The sequence below is a fragment of the Nannobrachium achirus genome, assembly GCF_963921795.1.
Source record: "Nannobrachium achirus genome assembly, chromosome: 3".
NCBI classification, from domain to species: domain Eukaryota; kingdom Metazoa; phylum Chordata; class Actinopteri; order Myctophiformes; family Myctophidae; genus Nannobrachium; species Nannobrachium achirus.
In genome coordinates, this window is record NC_137812.1 from 50,390,836 (window position 1) to 50,405,880 (window position 15,045).

General features: G+C 43.9%; 1 protein-coding gene across 1 annotated transcript in view; it reads right to left on the bottom strand.

The window, feature by feature from the left end:
- The window catches only part of znf827 (zinc finger protein 827), a 144,594-nt gene that overhangs the window by 14,794 nt on the left and 114,755 nt on the right, over positions 1 to 15,045 (bottom strand). Inside the window, exons 9-11 of the mRNA XM_080722261.1 lie at positions 10,611 to 10,748; positions 4,679 to 4,850; positions 2,840 to 3,006 (exon numbers count right to left, since the gene is read on the bottom strand). Coding sequence (XP_080578387.1) covers positions 2,840 to 3,006; positions 4,679 to 4,850; positions 10,611 to 10,748 — 477 coding nt within the window. The remainder of the gene's footprint in view (positions 1 to 2,839; positions 3,007 to 4,678; positions 4,851 to 10,610; positions 10,749 to 15,045) is intronic.

Sequence of the window (15,045 nt, forward strand, 5' to 3'; positions counted from 1 at the left end):
ATGTCCGGTTTACTCCACATGATGGAAGTGTTTCTGACACGACCAAACAAACTAACAGTTGTTTGTCAGAAGGCTACTCCTGCAGGTACTGCAGGTTATTAAATCCATGGGCAAAGGCGAGTCCAGGATGAACTCATAAAAACAAATTACACTGAAAGTCCGAGAGGCAGAGGCGGTGATTGCAGTTATAGGCTACATAAATTATAACCCTACCAAATACCAACCATGATTGAATGAAGAACTAATCAGTGACATTCTTAGCTGCCTTATACAGGCATTGAGACAATAGAGGAAAATAATGAGTTATGTAAATAATCCTTATATGATGTAAAATATTACAACTTTTCACTGTCTCTGAAAAGCTGCTCATAAGAACAGTTCTATGCAAATTGCTTGCAATAAAGCGGGTGTACGTGTTTGTGGGTTTGGGGAATGCGCTGAGTGGAGGCTCCATATTGCAAAATTCCACCATTCACCTGCACCTTTTAAGCTGTTTCACACGCAGAAATGTGACTAAAGTGCAGCCCTATTCACAGATCGTGCCATTATATCGGCTGCCTTAGTAAATCAGATGGTCATTTCAAATCGCATGAAAAGGGAAGCACAGCGCTGTGCCGTTCATGTGTTTTAAAACAAATGGCTGGGTAGCAGCTTTAACTGTCTTACTCAAGGACATTTCTGCCAGGAAACAAACCTGCAGCCAGAGTATTGAACCTGGGACCTTACGGTCCTGCTAACCACTAGCCTACACCAGCCCTGGCACATCCAACAGGGTCAGGTACTACTGACACATGCAAGACAGGATAACAAGGTAAAAAATAACTACATGCTTGAAACACAAATCAAAAGTCTCCTTGAAGAGGAGGTAAGGTACGAGTAGGGAGGCAGAGGGATTAGAACGACTGACCCATGAGGGAAAGTTCCCTGGATTGCGTTCCGCTGTAAGCATGTGTGTTGCTGTTGTCAAAGTGACCTTGAGCAAGGCACCGAGACCCTCCTTGCTCGGCCACTGGAAGTCACGGCGGGTAAGAGCATTAGTTAAACGTCTAAATCGTATAAAAGGTGTGTGTGTGTTCAGTGCGGAGCAGGGGAAGGTCGGTGCTAAACTGCTCTGACCACTCTGCTCTGTGTGGTCTGCTGAGGCGTCCATTTTGTGTGGGTGTGAGGTAAATGCCAAAGCCTGTGTGAGGGACTTAAAAAGATGGCCACAGTGGCATTGTAAACCCAGCTCGTCTCCAAAGGACCCAAGGCCTATTGATTTTTTCCCCTCAGGCCCGATAAGGGCCAGCCCTCTTAGATAAACAAGGCCACTGTGGCCTCCAATGGACCCCTTCAGCTGTCTAGGCTGGACAATCCCACCCACCCACTCTCTCACACGCACGCACGCACGCACGCACGCACGCACGCACGCAAGCGCAGGCACACAGGAAGGGCAAAACACCAGTGATAAACTGGACAAAGCTGTTTCACACAAAAACAGCGATATCGACCCACGGGGGGTTCAGACCTGCGGCTTTGAAAGTCCAGAGAAGGTCGCCGTTGTGCTTGTTGGTGCCCGGTCATCTTTATGGTTCGGAGTTGCTGAGAGCCCCCCTCACTCTCTGCCTCTCTCCCCCCATCCCTCTCTCTCTCCCCCTGTCCATTTTTCTTGATGCTACCGTGCTTTGATGAAGCTTTGCTGTCACCTGTCATCGTGGGGACTTGCAGTGGTACAAACACAACTCCCTTTCAAACAAAAAACACTGTAACCTTGGGTATAGTATTTTGATTGTGAGCCGAGAACAACTGCAGGGTCACTCCACACTACAGTCCAAGTTGAACTCAATGTGATGGGTATAAATACAATAAAAGACTTCAGCACCAGAGCTTGTCTCAACAAATACACATACCGGTACACCACATGTATGGTACACAGAATTAGTAAAATAATTGCATAAAACCTGTAAGTGAATTCTACACTGGGCCTGTCTATGTTGAAAAATACACTTTTTTGGTGATCTCATTGTGACCACCTGGTTAAATAAGGGTCGGAGAGAAAGAACATTTCAAAGAAATGTGAGGGCAAGAGTAGAGAGGAGTGAATGAGACGCACAGGACTAAAGTGCCAGGCGGAATCTGAATCCAAGGCCAACAGAGTTTTTGCATTCACAGGGGCCAGTGAAAAGCACAACCTTTAGTAAAGTTAAAATGGCTCCCGGGAGCGCCCTCCAACCAGACAAGCGCAACGCCCCGGGCTCGATTCCCAGCTCAAGAGCTTTGTTGCATGCCATGACTACCCATTCCCTCACTTTCTTGACATTCTTCCCCCTGTTCCAGTAAAACATTAATTGCATAAAACAGGGGTCTTCAACAGGGGGTCCGGGACCCCTAGGGGTCCTTACGAGTTACTACAGGGGGGCCGCCAAATCCTTGTGTGATAGAATAATTCTTTTAAATTAACATTAACTTGAACCCTCGCATCCCTATTATGAGGAGAACTTTAGCAAAAAATACCAGATCTACAAGGTGCTGCAAGGCGTTGAGAGCTTGTAGATCGGCTATTTTCGGCAAAAAGCTTTGGTGTAGAGGGGGAAAAAAGCGGATTAAGTACAGAGTGAAAGGTCAAGTTTTATAAGTATTGACCGTTCAAGTGGATAAATATCTGAAAACACAAATTGACATGAATCCAAAATACACTGATGATTGTGCTGTCAAACAATGAAACCATATGGAATCTATGAAAAGGTTGTGGGGGTCCCTGCTTCATCGCTCTCTCTCAGAGCTAAGTGGTCCTTGGCCTGAAAACGTTGAAGACCCCTGTTCCAGTAAAGCATTAACTCCATAAGAAGCTCTCTCTGACCTGTGTGGCCGGCGGCCACATGGCTCTTCATGTCGCTCTCCTCCACGCAGACGTAGTCGCAGGCGCTGCAGCACAGCGAGAACATCCACTGCTCCTTGTCAACGTGCAGAGACATGTGGCTGACGAACTGGGCGTTGAGCTCCGTCTGGAAGCCACACACGTGGCAGCTGGAGGAGAGGACAGAACAGAACAGAACAGAGAGAGAAGAGAGAAGAAAAAGAAAGCCGTTAACGTCAAGGTTTTGTCAGTATTGAACGGCTGATGGTGTGTACTGTATGTGTGGTGAACAGGGAGAGAGAAAAGTAGAGATGAATAGTGCTAGTTAACTCTTGAGTACACATCACCTAAAGGATTGTGTGTTTGTGGAGAGAGAGATGAAAGGACAGGAATAATAAGGCTACCATTATTATTAATGTTTATAACCCGTTTATTATTATTATTATTATTACTACCCAGTTATTAGTTGGGTCGTCATGTGGCAGACAGTTATGTATTATGACGACCTGTACTGTAGTAGGACCACAGACTGTAAAAAAATAAACGAAAAGAAACTTAAATGGTGCAATGATGTCACCCATTGGTTTCTGGAGTCCTTTTTGAAGCCTTGAGCTGGGGAAATGTACCATCGCCATGTTGAAAATCATGGCTCTTTGCAACCAGAAGTAACCATTTGGATAAGGCGGAGGAATGCATTGCTTTATAGGGGCTGTTAAGTATGACATCATTTTGTAGGCAGAGGAAAATTTCTGCCCCCAGTTTCCGTGAATCTTTTTACTATTTTTACTATTTACACATTTTTCTTCTCTTTGTTGTTGAAAGGAAAGTGTTAGAATTATACTTTAGTCGTTATTTTTGTCTCGGATCTGTTGAAAATAGCGAGGGACAGAAAATGCTCTGGGGGCAGATTCTCCTCTGCCTACAAAATGATGTCACGGCTTAAAAGCCCCATGGTAGTGGCGTGCCGAGCGCAACGCAGTCACAGCCTAAAGCACACACAGTTTCATTGTCCATTTTTACTGTAAATGGGATCATAATTTACTAAATGAACATTGTGTTCTATTGAAGAAGACCTAAAACTAGCGATTGAAAACATAAAACCATTATGACCATTCAATCAAACTTCTTTTTGCCTCCATTAGAGTCGCCTTTTTCTGGCCTGGAGGATCGAATGGCAAGTTTTGGACGCTTCTGTTGTTTGCTTCCTTTTCCAGGCTGCAAGCTTCCCACCAAGTAGGAACATCATCACTGTAGTAGTAGGAGTATTAATAGTACCTGTAGTAGGATTATTATTAATACCTGTAGTAGTAGGATTATTATTTACTCCGAGCTTGTAGATCTGCTATTTTTTTTAAAGTCGTGAAAATGTGAGCAAATCTTTGAATATATGTATTTTCAAATTTTGCTTCTGGGGGGTCCCTGGAACTAAATATTTTGAGATGGGGGTCCGTGGCCAAATACATATCATTTTGGGGGTTCTTGACATGAAAAGGTTTGAGAACCACTGGCATGGTAGTCTCTCCAGAACAGACTAACTGAGCTCCAGTTAAGTGAAAAGGACCTTTTCTTTGACGACAGCTAGCCAGATTGCTGACATAGAAACACAGGTTTTTCAAAAAATCTTAGAAGGATTCAAAAGACACTTATAGAATCGGGTCAAAATTCTAATTCTCACGATCTTTCAAAAATAGCAGATCTACAAGCTCGCAGCGCGGCACTCGGTGCCGCGCTGTGAGCTTGTATATCTGCTATTTTTCCATAGTTAAAGCATAAAATAATGATACACAATAATGTGTACCAGTTCTAAATGGGTACCTGTAGTAGTAGGATTATTATTAATACCTGTAGTAGTAGGGGCAGTTCTTGCGTTCGGCTGAGTCGGCAGTGACTGCGTTGACAATCTGCTCGGTGTCGGTGTTGACCAGCTTGACGGAGTGGATGGTAAGGTGCTGGTTGAGGTTGGCTCTGCACTTGGCTGCATAAGGACACAGGTGACACTTATATTTCCTCTCCTCTGCAACCAAACACACACACATGCACACACACAGACAGACAGACAGACAGACCCACGTACTGACGTTACTAAGTGAATAGTATACTAGTAAATAATTACTAATGATGATCCGTTCAATTTGGATGCTGTATCATAGTGCAGTGGTTCTCAACCTGTGGGTCGGGACCCCCAGGGGGTCCCCAAATTATTTTGGGGGGTCCCCACTCCCCAGATGATTAGCTTAATGTACAACATTGTCTTCTCACTCAACAGTAAACAAAATAGAGGGTATCTGCACATTTCTAAAGTGACAATTTAAGGACTTTGTAATACCTCTAAAATGACAAATTAAACATTGGCCAAATTGTCAAATATTAGAGGCAGAAATTGTGAAAATAGCCAATCTACATGCTCACAACGCCTTGCGAGGCATGGTGAGCATGTAGATCTACTAGTTATGCTAAATGTAATGCATCAACTCTTAGTGCTTGTCAGGTTGGGGGGGTCCCCAGTTAAAATATGATTATTTTGGGGGTCGCGGCCTGAAAAGAGAACCACTGTCATAGTGAACACACACACACACACACACACACACACACACACACACAAACACACACACACACCCTCTCTACAGTCCAACACACTCAGATCAGTCAGTATGTAAATGTTCCTCGACTGTGACAATAACTGATGCAGTTAATCCGCGTGGGCACGTTAGGGTGTCGTAATACAAAACAACAAAGAATATAAACAAAAACATGTACTGTACTTTAAAAGACAGACAAACATGCAGATAAGCAGAACATAAGACATATACACCCCTGGAGGCGAACACAGCCACACGCTCAGAGTTACGCAAGAGAAGGGCAAACAGACGGCGACATAAAGTAATTGTGTATTCCGTAATGGAGCACGCTTTAAAATAATTCAAACGTCCCAAGCGCAGAGACAAAGCAACAGTCACCGCTCGCCCTCTCATTAAAACACACACAACCCTCTTTTGTTCCCTTCTCTCACACAGGCGCGCACGCGCATACACACACACATACACACTTGCCCCAAGGACACAAAGTCAGGCAACCTTTATGTCGCCGGGGAAACCAAAAAGACCATCACGCTGACATATGCCCCCTCTCCTGCTCTCTGTGCTGTGGCCAAGCTGTTTCCAGCCAAGCCCTAACGGGGGGGAGAAATGTGAGAACGTGTGCAAATGTGTGTGTGTGGGGGAAGGGGAGGGGAGGGGGAATTTTGTAGCCACATTTTATACTCAGATATGCGCTGGTGTCGCGTACCGGAAATAGCTGATGTACAAGCTCCACAACACAATACACCACAACGTGTTGTGAGCTTGTATATCGGCTATTTCCGGTAAGCGACACTGCATGCAATTAAGTATTTCTTGTCAAGCCCTTCACTGTATTTGTGTGTGTGGTGTTTGTGTGCGCATACAAAACATGAAACCCATACCAAACGTGAAAACCATGTGTACTGCGTGAATGTGTGTGAGAGAGAGAGAGAGAGAGAGAGAGAGAGAGAGAGAGAGAGAGAGAGAGAGAGAGAGAGAGAGAGAGAGAGAGAGAGCGCGCAGGGGGTGATTAGGGGCTCTGAGGGGATAGGTTTGTAAACATGACATCTTCACAACATCAGGAGACAGGGAAGCATGGAACAGCTTTATCTTGAGGATGTCTCCCGTGAGTGTGTGTGTGTGTGTGTGTGTGTGTGTGTGTGTGTGTGTGTGTGTGTGTGTGTGTGTGTGTGTGTGTGTGTGTACATTTCAGTATGGTTAGACTAGTGTAATATTAGAACATAATAGTACTAGTAAGACTGGTTGCACTGAAACATGTACAGTAAATGTAGACTATAGAGGTATTGACCAGCCTCCATATATGGAGATGTCTAGGCCATATATGGAGCATGACATGAGGTGTGACGCACGGATGGACAGACGGACATGACATGCGACCTACGGTTGGAATAATATGGTGTAGAATGGTTGTAGAACAGAGTATAGATTAGTAAAGTATCATATATTTTAGTGCAGTACATTACACTAGGGCACATACTGTAGTGTTCTCAAACTATGGGTTGCGTGTCCCAAAGTGGGGTCGTGGGAAGGTGAAGGTGGGGTCCCAACCCAGACTCCCATCGAGATTTCCGCCTGGCAGCTGCGTGTGTATTTTCTGTGTCTTCCATCATCCCTTGATCAACTCAGACAGACGTAATACACATCTAGCTATCTCTATTCATCATGCTGCATATAACTGTTGGCCGACTGTCACCCGCGGTTGCCAATGTGTACTAATTTTTGTGATTAGGTGCCTGTCTTTCCGCAGTGTGGAAGAGCCTGGTGACACAAGGTTACAGTACGCACTTCAGTTAATGAGTGCAACACAGAGTTAAATTACCACTGGGGCACCCGATGGCCTACTGGTCTAAGCACATACCATATAGGCATTGATGCCTGGCGGTGTCGCCGGTTCAATTCCCGATCCGGACGACCTTTGCCGCATGTCTCTCCCCATCTCCCCCCCGTTTCCTGTCAGTCTACTGTACTATCCAATAAAGGCAAAAAAAAAAGTTTACAGTGTGTGGTGACGACCTTGCTAACAAGAGCTTTAAGCCAAGTACCAGTAGTCTTCCATGGTGCTTCCCTGTCTTCTATAGCAATTCCCTGTCTTCTAAGGCAGTGGTTCTCAACCTTTTCAGGCCGTGACCACCAAAATAATCATATTTTAACTGGGGAACCCCCACCATGACGAGCATTAAGAGTTGAGGCATTACATGGTGTATAACACGGTTCTGTTGTGAAAATAGCAGATCTACATGCTCACAACGCCTCGCAACGCAATTCACAATTTCTGCCTCTAATATTTGACAATTGGCCAATTTTTTATTTGCCATTTAAATTGTCACTTTAGAAATGTGCAGATATCCTCTGTACACTTAAACTTTGTTGTTTTGTTTACTGTTGAGTGAGAAAACAACATTGCACAATAAGTTAGTCATCTGGGGACCCGCCCAAAATAATTTGGCGACCCCTCCTGTTGGTCCCTACCCACAGGTTGAGCTATGGTCTATGGTACTTCTCAATGGTGCTTAAGGCACTCGGAAACTAAACATGGTGCGTTACAAACAAAACCGCAACATTTCTTTCAGAGAAAACAACATTCTTTACAAGGACAGGAAACTGTGCTTAAAAGTACAACAACAGCTAACGAAAGAAGACTACATTCTTCCATTTATTACTGTCCATTCATTGGATCACAAAGAAGTGGAGAGTGAGGTTTCAAACGGAGAAAACCTGCAGAGACCTTTTAGCTTCCTTGTAACAAAGGATGTAGCGAATGTTGTATTTTGAGGACATTGTGCAGATCAGCTCCGTTACCCGTACAATACTTCTGTCAGATTGACAATATTTCGATACGAATAGACAGTAGCTGCTTCGTTTTACAAACGTGCTTTTATTATTATTATTCGTTCATTTCATTGGTAAGATGGGCCAACAAATCATTAGGGTTTCAGGCTCATTTGTAGATCTGCTGTAATTTCCTTTTCTAATGAATATTAATATTCAAGGCCAACAATTTCTGCTTTTATTTTCAGATATCCTTTCCACGTTACGAAATAAATAAAGTGTAAAAAAAAAAAAAACCTAACCCCATAAATTGGGGTCATGGTATAAAAGTTTGAGAACTCCTGCATTAGATACAGATCAGCAAATCCCAACCTGTGGACCGGGGCCCACTGGTGGTCCACGAGGCTATTGCAAGTGGACAATACGATTTTAATTATGATATAACATTAATATAAAATAGTCTGCTTTTATTTAAACCTTGAGAAATGTGTTATCACTAGGGAGGGAGAGAGATGGATGGTTGACATAGATCTTTATTGCGAGGGAAAGTCAGTCATCATAACAGTATATGACTGTACAACAGTATGGTACAGTACATTGTAATGTGTATGTGCGAGCACCTGGAGAAAACGCCTTGGAGTCAACCGTGTATCAACTGTAGCGCTCAGCATAGGTGTGTGTGTGTGTGTGTGAGTGTGAGTGTGAGTGTGAGTGTGTGTGTGTGTGTGTGTGTGTGTGTGTGTGTGTGTGTGTGTGTGTGTGTGTGAGTGTGAGTGTGAGAGAGAGAGAGAGAGAGAGAGAGAGAGAGAGAGCCATAGCGAGAGAGTAATTACATGGACAGTTTTCCCAGTGAGACTAATCATGGTAGTAATCTTTTTAAAGGAAGGGTGATCCAGTCTCTAGTTTATCTGATTTACTCAGGCTGGCTTACACCACATGCACACACGCTAGCAAGCAAGCAAGCACGCACGCAGGCACACACACAAATACAAGTTTCTGTGTGTTTTTTGGGGGGGTCTCTGATGTGCCTAGTGCTTACTAATAAAAACAAGAGGACATTTTGACAATCCAGTAATTGTTTGTGTGGGCAGACTATTTCAGAAGATAAGTAATCCAACAAGCTGTTTTCATTTGAGTTCCGGTCATACAGTATACTGTATCACGTTGGGACTGACTTATTGGTTGCTGATGTGCAGTGTAATAGCCAAGCAATGTTAGATCTAGTAAGAGTAATGAATCAATCAATGATCACTCAAAGCTAACATAACATTTATTTATTCTAAGGATGGCAACCATGTCATGGCGGTAGACACCTGGGAGATGGATTGCTGAAGTGGAGCTGTATGTGTGGGATAACCCACACCTACCATCATCTCCCAGTGCTTGCCACATGACTTCCAGCATCCAAGCAGTGCTACTCATACGCTGAGTTGGCATTGCCCAGGATCGAACCCATGACCTTGTGGTTCAAAGGCGAGAGCTCTACAGACTGAGCTACCCAGACATAAAGCTGTAAGATCTTTTTTTTATTTATGTTTTTTCATGCATTCTAACCCGCCCGTGACTATGGTTACATGCTTGCATCCAACAAAGATGTCATGCGTCATGATGCAGAGAACACTGAAGGCATAATATACCACAAATATTAGGTTTCTCCTTCATAAAAGGATTAGTGACAACTGACTGGTGAACTACAGTAGACAGAGTATGACACATACTGTCAGGTTCTGTGTGGCTCATCACTGGACAACATTGGACCATAGAATAGTTGCTGGCGACTCTGTACCTCCCGAATATAACTTTGATTGTGGGAGAAATTACACCTTTAGGCCTTTCTTTCACGTTCATAAAATATCAAACGTTTAATAGTAAAATATGATACACCTTTACAGTATATCGCTGGCTGTGGGATACTGTGATACTGACCATGATACTGACATGATACTGACCAAAATACTGACCAGATACTGACCATTATACAGAATATGGTATTGACCATGATACTGTCATGATACTGGCCATGATACTGAAATGAGTTTGACCATGATACTGACATAATACTGACCATGATACTATGTAACTACGAGTTTGACCATGATACTAACATGAGTTTGACCGTGATACTGACCATGATTCTGACATGATACTGACATCATGCTGATATTGATATTTGGAGTGAAGTCATATTAGAAGAGTGAAGTGTATTAACGTTAATATTGTGTATGCAACTGATACAAGTTTCACACAGATCAGTATTTGTTGACATTGTCGTGTTTATTTCCAGTATAAGTTTCCATTTTGATTTATAATTCTGGACATTATCATCATATAGAGCCTGTCTGACTTTTTTGTTTTACATTTTTCATCCAGAACTCTGTATACAACCAAATATGTTTTAGATTTTATGTGTGTATGTGTGGTCTTACCTGTGTGTAAGGAGAGGTGTCTGGAGAGGGTCTGTTGTCGTCCAAACACCTTGCCACAGACAGGACAGGGGAAGAGCTGTTCATTCAACCTCCACTGGGCTATACCGTTCCCTGGCTCCCCATCACCCTTTTCCAAGTCTGGAACACACGCACACAATGAGGGTCAAAGATTTTATTGAAATTCTTAGAATCTTTTTGCTTTATTAGCCTGTAAAGAATGAGATTCACCTGGATGAGGTGGATTTGAACCCTTTAGAAGCACTCAATAACGGACTGATCCAGCAAGCCTACAGTTTTCTAATGAGCACTTATTTAAATAAGCCAAACAGTTCTTACAAACAATAGACTTAACATGCTGTGAAGGGAGAACATAAAGGATATCCTTTATTTCAGATATACTGTATGTATATGTTGAGAGGGGGTTAGATTCAGGTCCTTGGGGGCACGGTGGTGCAGTCAGTAGCGCCGTCACCTCACAGCTAGAAGGTCCAGAGTTCGATTCCCGCCAGGGACACTGTGGGCACTGGGGGTGTGTTTGTATGTTCTCCCTGTGTCCCCTAGGGTAGATACCCTCACAAAAACATGCAGTAATCCTGGTCTCTATACCGCCTCCCGCTGGTCAGCCAGGGTGCCTGATGGAAGGGAAAGGAACTGGTTGGAATAACGTGTTCCTTCCACGGGCTAAGTCCTACCGGGGAACCCCCCCTGTCAGGTGATAAGAAGCTGCCTGTCACTCCTCATGCATAGAAGGAAGAATGAGCTCAGTTCAGGGATCTCCCCAGGTTGGCAGAGGGAGATTAGCGCCCAGGATTACATCTTAGGTAATTGGCACTGGGTGAAAAAAGGGTTTCAAAATCGTGGGATAAAAATTTAGAAAAAAAAAAAAAGAAAAGATTCGGGTCCTTGGCTTGTGCTCACAAAGAGCATAATAGTCTGTGCTGGCTGAGCCACCAGGCATCCAAAGGACAAGAGAATTGTGTTATACGTTCATATTTCACTGAAACCTTAAAGGGATAGTTCACCCCCAAAATGAAAACATTTCTATCGATTACTCACCCCAAGGAGACTTGAATTCATGGATATTTCTGTATTTTGTCGCATTCCTAAGCCAATAGTTTGAAGAGACTCTCCATAGGAAACAAAGCAGGCGCTTTGTGTCTCCATAGGGAACCACTGATGGTCATCAATTTATTGGCTTAGAAATGAATGAAAGGCGGAAAAAAGCTTTTTTTTTGGGGGGGGGGGGGGGGACCATTCCTTTAAATGAACAAATGCATCCCTTTCTTTTTGGAGCCGTGTGCAGAGCACATGGGCTCCCTCTGAGTGGCAATGTGTGTCCTGTCTCACCAGAGTCTGTGTCCAGTCGAGAATGAACAGGATCTGCCCATGCGCAATTCTTTGGATGGGATTTATGTCACTTTGAAGTGAGCCGATTTTTTGGATGGGAGGATGGGATTTATGTCACTTTGAAGTGAGCCGATTCTTTGGATGGGATTTATGTCACTTTGAAGTGAGCCGATTTTTTGGATGGGATTTATGTCACTTTGAAGTGAGCCGAATCTCTGGGATCCGTTCTTTTAAAAGAGCCGTTCAAAAGTTATTTATTTTGTAAATACTTTGTAGATTTTGATTATAATTACAAATCACTTCAATCAAAAACATAGACCTGGAACTGCTCAAATTCACGGCTCCACTTCGAACCGAGGTTTGATTTTTCACAGCTACTGTAGCTCCCTCTGAGCAGGTGCCCATGTGCCCCCCAGCACCAATCAGTCTTAAAGCCCGTTCTGGATGACTGGCTGGCTGTCCATGCTAATCAGCTAGTGTAGTAACATACCGCTGCCCCCAGCCTCCACCCTCAGCACACCCACAGACCCAGGGTGGTCAAAGTAAGGCAATATAAATATAAAAATAATAATAATACAAAAAACAAGAAAGAAATAGACTGAGAAAATGAGAAGGAGAGAGTGCAGGATGGCGAGAGAGAGAGGGAGAAACAGAGATAGAGAGAAAGAGACCTCAACGAGATGGCAAGAGAGTGCAGCCTCACATTGGACAAGGGGAGAGAGAGAGAGAGAGAGAGAGAGAGAGAGAGAGAGAGAGAGAGAGAGGGAGAGGGAGAGGGAGAGAGGGAGAGAGCGGGAGAGAGAGAATTAACCTTCGAATGAAAGTGCATCTCTCCATTGAAGATTCTGCACCACACAGAGGCCAAGCATTGCTTCTGCCCATAAAGCTGCATCAAATTACAACAGGCCAGTCCATGCGGAACGCAGTGTGCGCCCTCATACCCCACTGCGCAAAAAACCTCACGCCCAAACACGGCATGAGTGGAGACGAGCGGGGTAACATCGGGTGATTTAATAATCTTACAACTGCGTTGATGCGTCCCGTTACCCGTGATGTTCGTGTCAAATGTGATGTTGTGAGCTATGTAGGAGGAGAGAAAATACACTATACCACTTAAACCTTATAAACGTTGATGACCGGGATCCACCAGAGGTCTGTGGGGCCTGTACTTGTTTCCCTCTACACTAAATGCCGTTGCTGAGAATAGGCAATCTACAAAAGTTCACCACGCTTTGTGACAAGCTTGTAGGCCAGCCATTTTAGCCAAATGTTCACCCCAGAATAGGGACACTAACGTTCAAGTGTCACAGCTAACACAAATTCAGCAAATGCAAGACAATGAAGGATACGCTGATCTGTGAAACAGTTGGCTAAATGAAAGCATTTTTTTTAATCTGTCCTGATTTGTGTAACCCGAGTACAGTCTCTACTGACCTTGTAAACTACATGATAGGGACGAAGCGACAAACTGCTCTGGTCTTTACATAGCAGCAGTCTTAGACATACTGTAAGTGAGGGTGGTCTGCCAATACCAACAGTCCTGGATAAGCTCATGTGCTGCAGGCCACATTTAGTAACAAAATAAATAGTAAACATGTGTCCCCCCAGTGATGCAGCGACCCTCCTAAGCACTGCAACGTCAACCAACTGGTATTTAATTAATCTACTTTATTCCCCTATGAAACACACAAGATTATCACAAAATGTGAAGTATCTCAAACTCATTAATAATAGCCACCCTCCTAATGTCAACTACTGAAACTGATATTCCATTAATGAACAAGTCTATTGACACGATTTGCCACAGTCTGTTCTTTGTTGTAGGAGTTGGATTTGAACCCATCAACTGACAAGTAGGTGAGCACTGTACTGTTCCTGTGTGGAGCGCTCACTCAACAGACTGAGCCTACAAGCCTCCACTTTTGTATGTTAGCACTTACATATAAGCCAAACAGTTCTTACAAACAACATGTTAACGTGCTGTGAAGGGCAAAAATAAATTCCATGTGTGTCCCTGTGCAAAGGCATTTAACCTAACTGCTCCCCCCTGAGCGCTCATCATAACCGTCTGAGCAGCCATCAGCTGAGTGAAGCTGAAAACTGTATTTCCTAAAGACAAAGGTCTCCCTAACTAATCAATTGTGTTTACATTTTGAATGGTTCTTTGTGCTGGTGTCTGCAGTGCATCCAACACACCTCCGCATCCAATGCCCCTAACCCCCCCCCCCCCCCCCCTCCACACACAAACACACACACACACACACACCCCTAGCGCAGTCAAAGAATTAAGTGTGCACTTGCCAGAATGTACCCTTTTTTTATATTAAGAAACAGAGTTACTGTTTTACATCTCACTTCTAAACTCGCTAAGTATGGTTCAAATAAGGCTAGACTGGAATAGTTTGGATTGGCTCAGTCTATGGCAGAGGTCTTGCTTCAAACAGTACGGCTCAGATGAAGACTCAACATATATCAGATGAAGGAAACTTATTGTTAGCACTGCTGTGTGAGAAACACCATTCTACACGAGGCGACCTCGACCAAGAACGGTTTATTGTTTCCCCATCAAAGACTTTGAAAAACACTTTCATATCACAGAAAAATGGAATGAATCCGATGTTAATTACTTGGGTATTGTCCAGACATTTCACCAAAACAAGCTCCCACATCTGGTTCAGATTCTAACGCGACCACTACACCCTACTGTACTCAGCGACGCTGAGTTCCAGCACCTGGAAGAGCCAAGCGTTCCCTGTCAGTCTCTCCCAGTTACAGACCCAGAGTCTTTGCAGATAGCAATCAGTGTGCAGGACCTCGACACCCCATGCCCTACAACAACATTGACAAGAGAAAAACCTCTGAAATATATGTTTGCTCAATGACACAATCTGTGATAGCTGCTTGGAGCCGAATTCCCACTAAAACAGGACCCCCCTTGTCATAAGCAAACACAAGCTCTGTCTCGGGATAGACAGAGGGGTGTCGCACCAAATTCTGGGCCCTGGGTACAAGGATTCACTCACATGTTGTGCTTTAACTATTGAAAAATAGCAGATCTACAAGCTCGCTTGTAGATCTGCTATTTTTG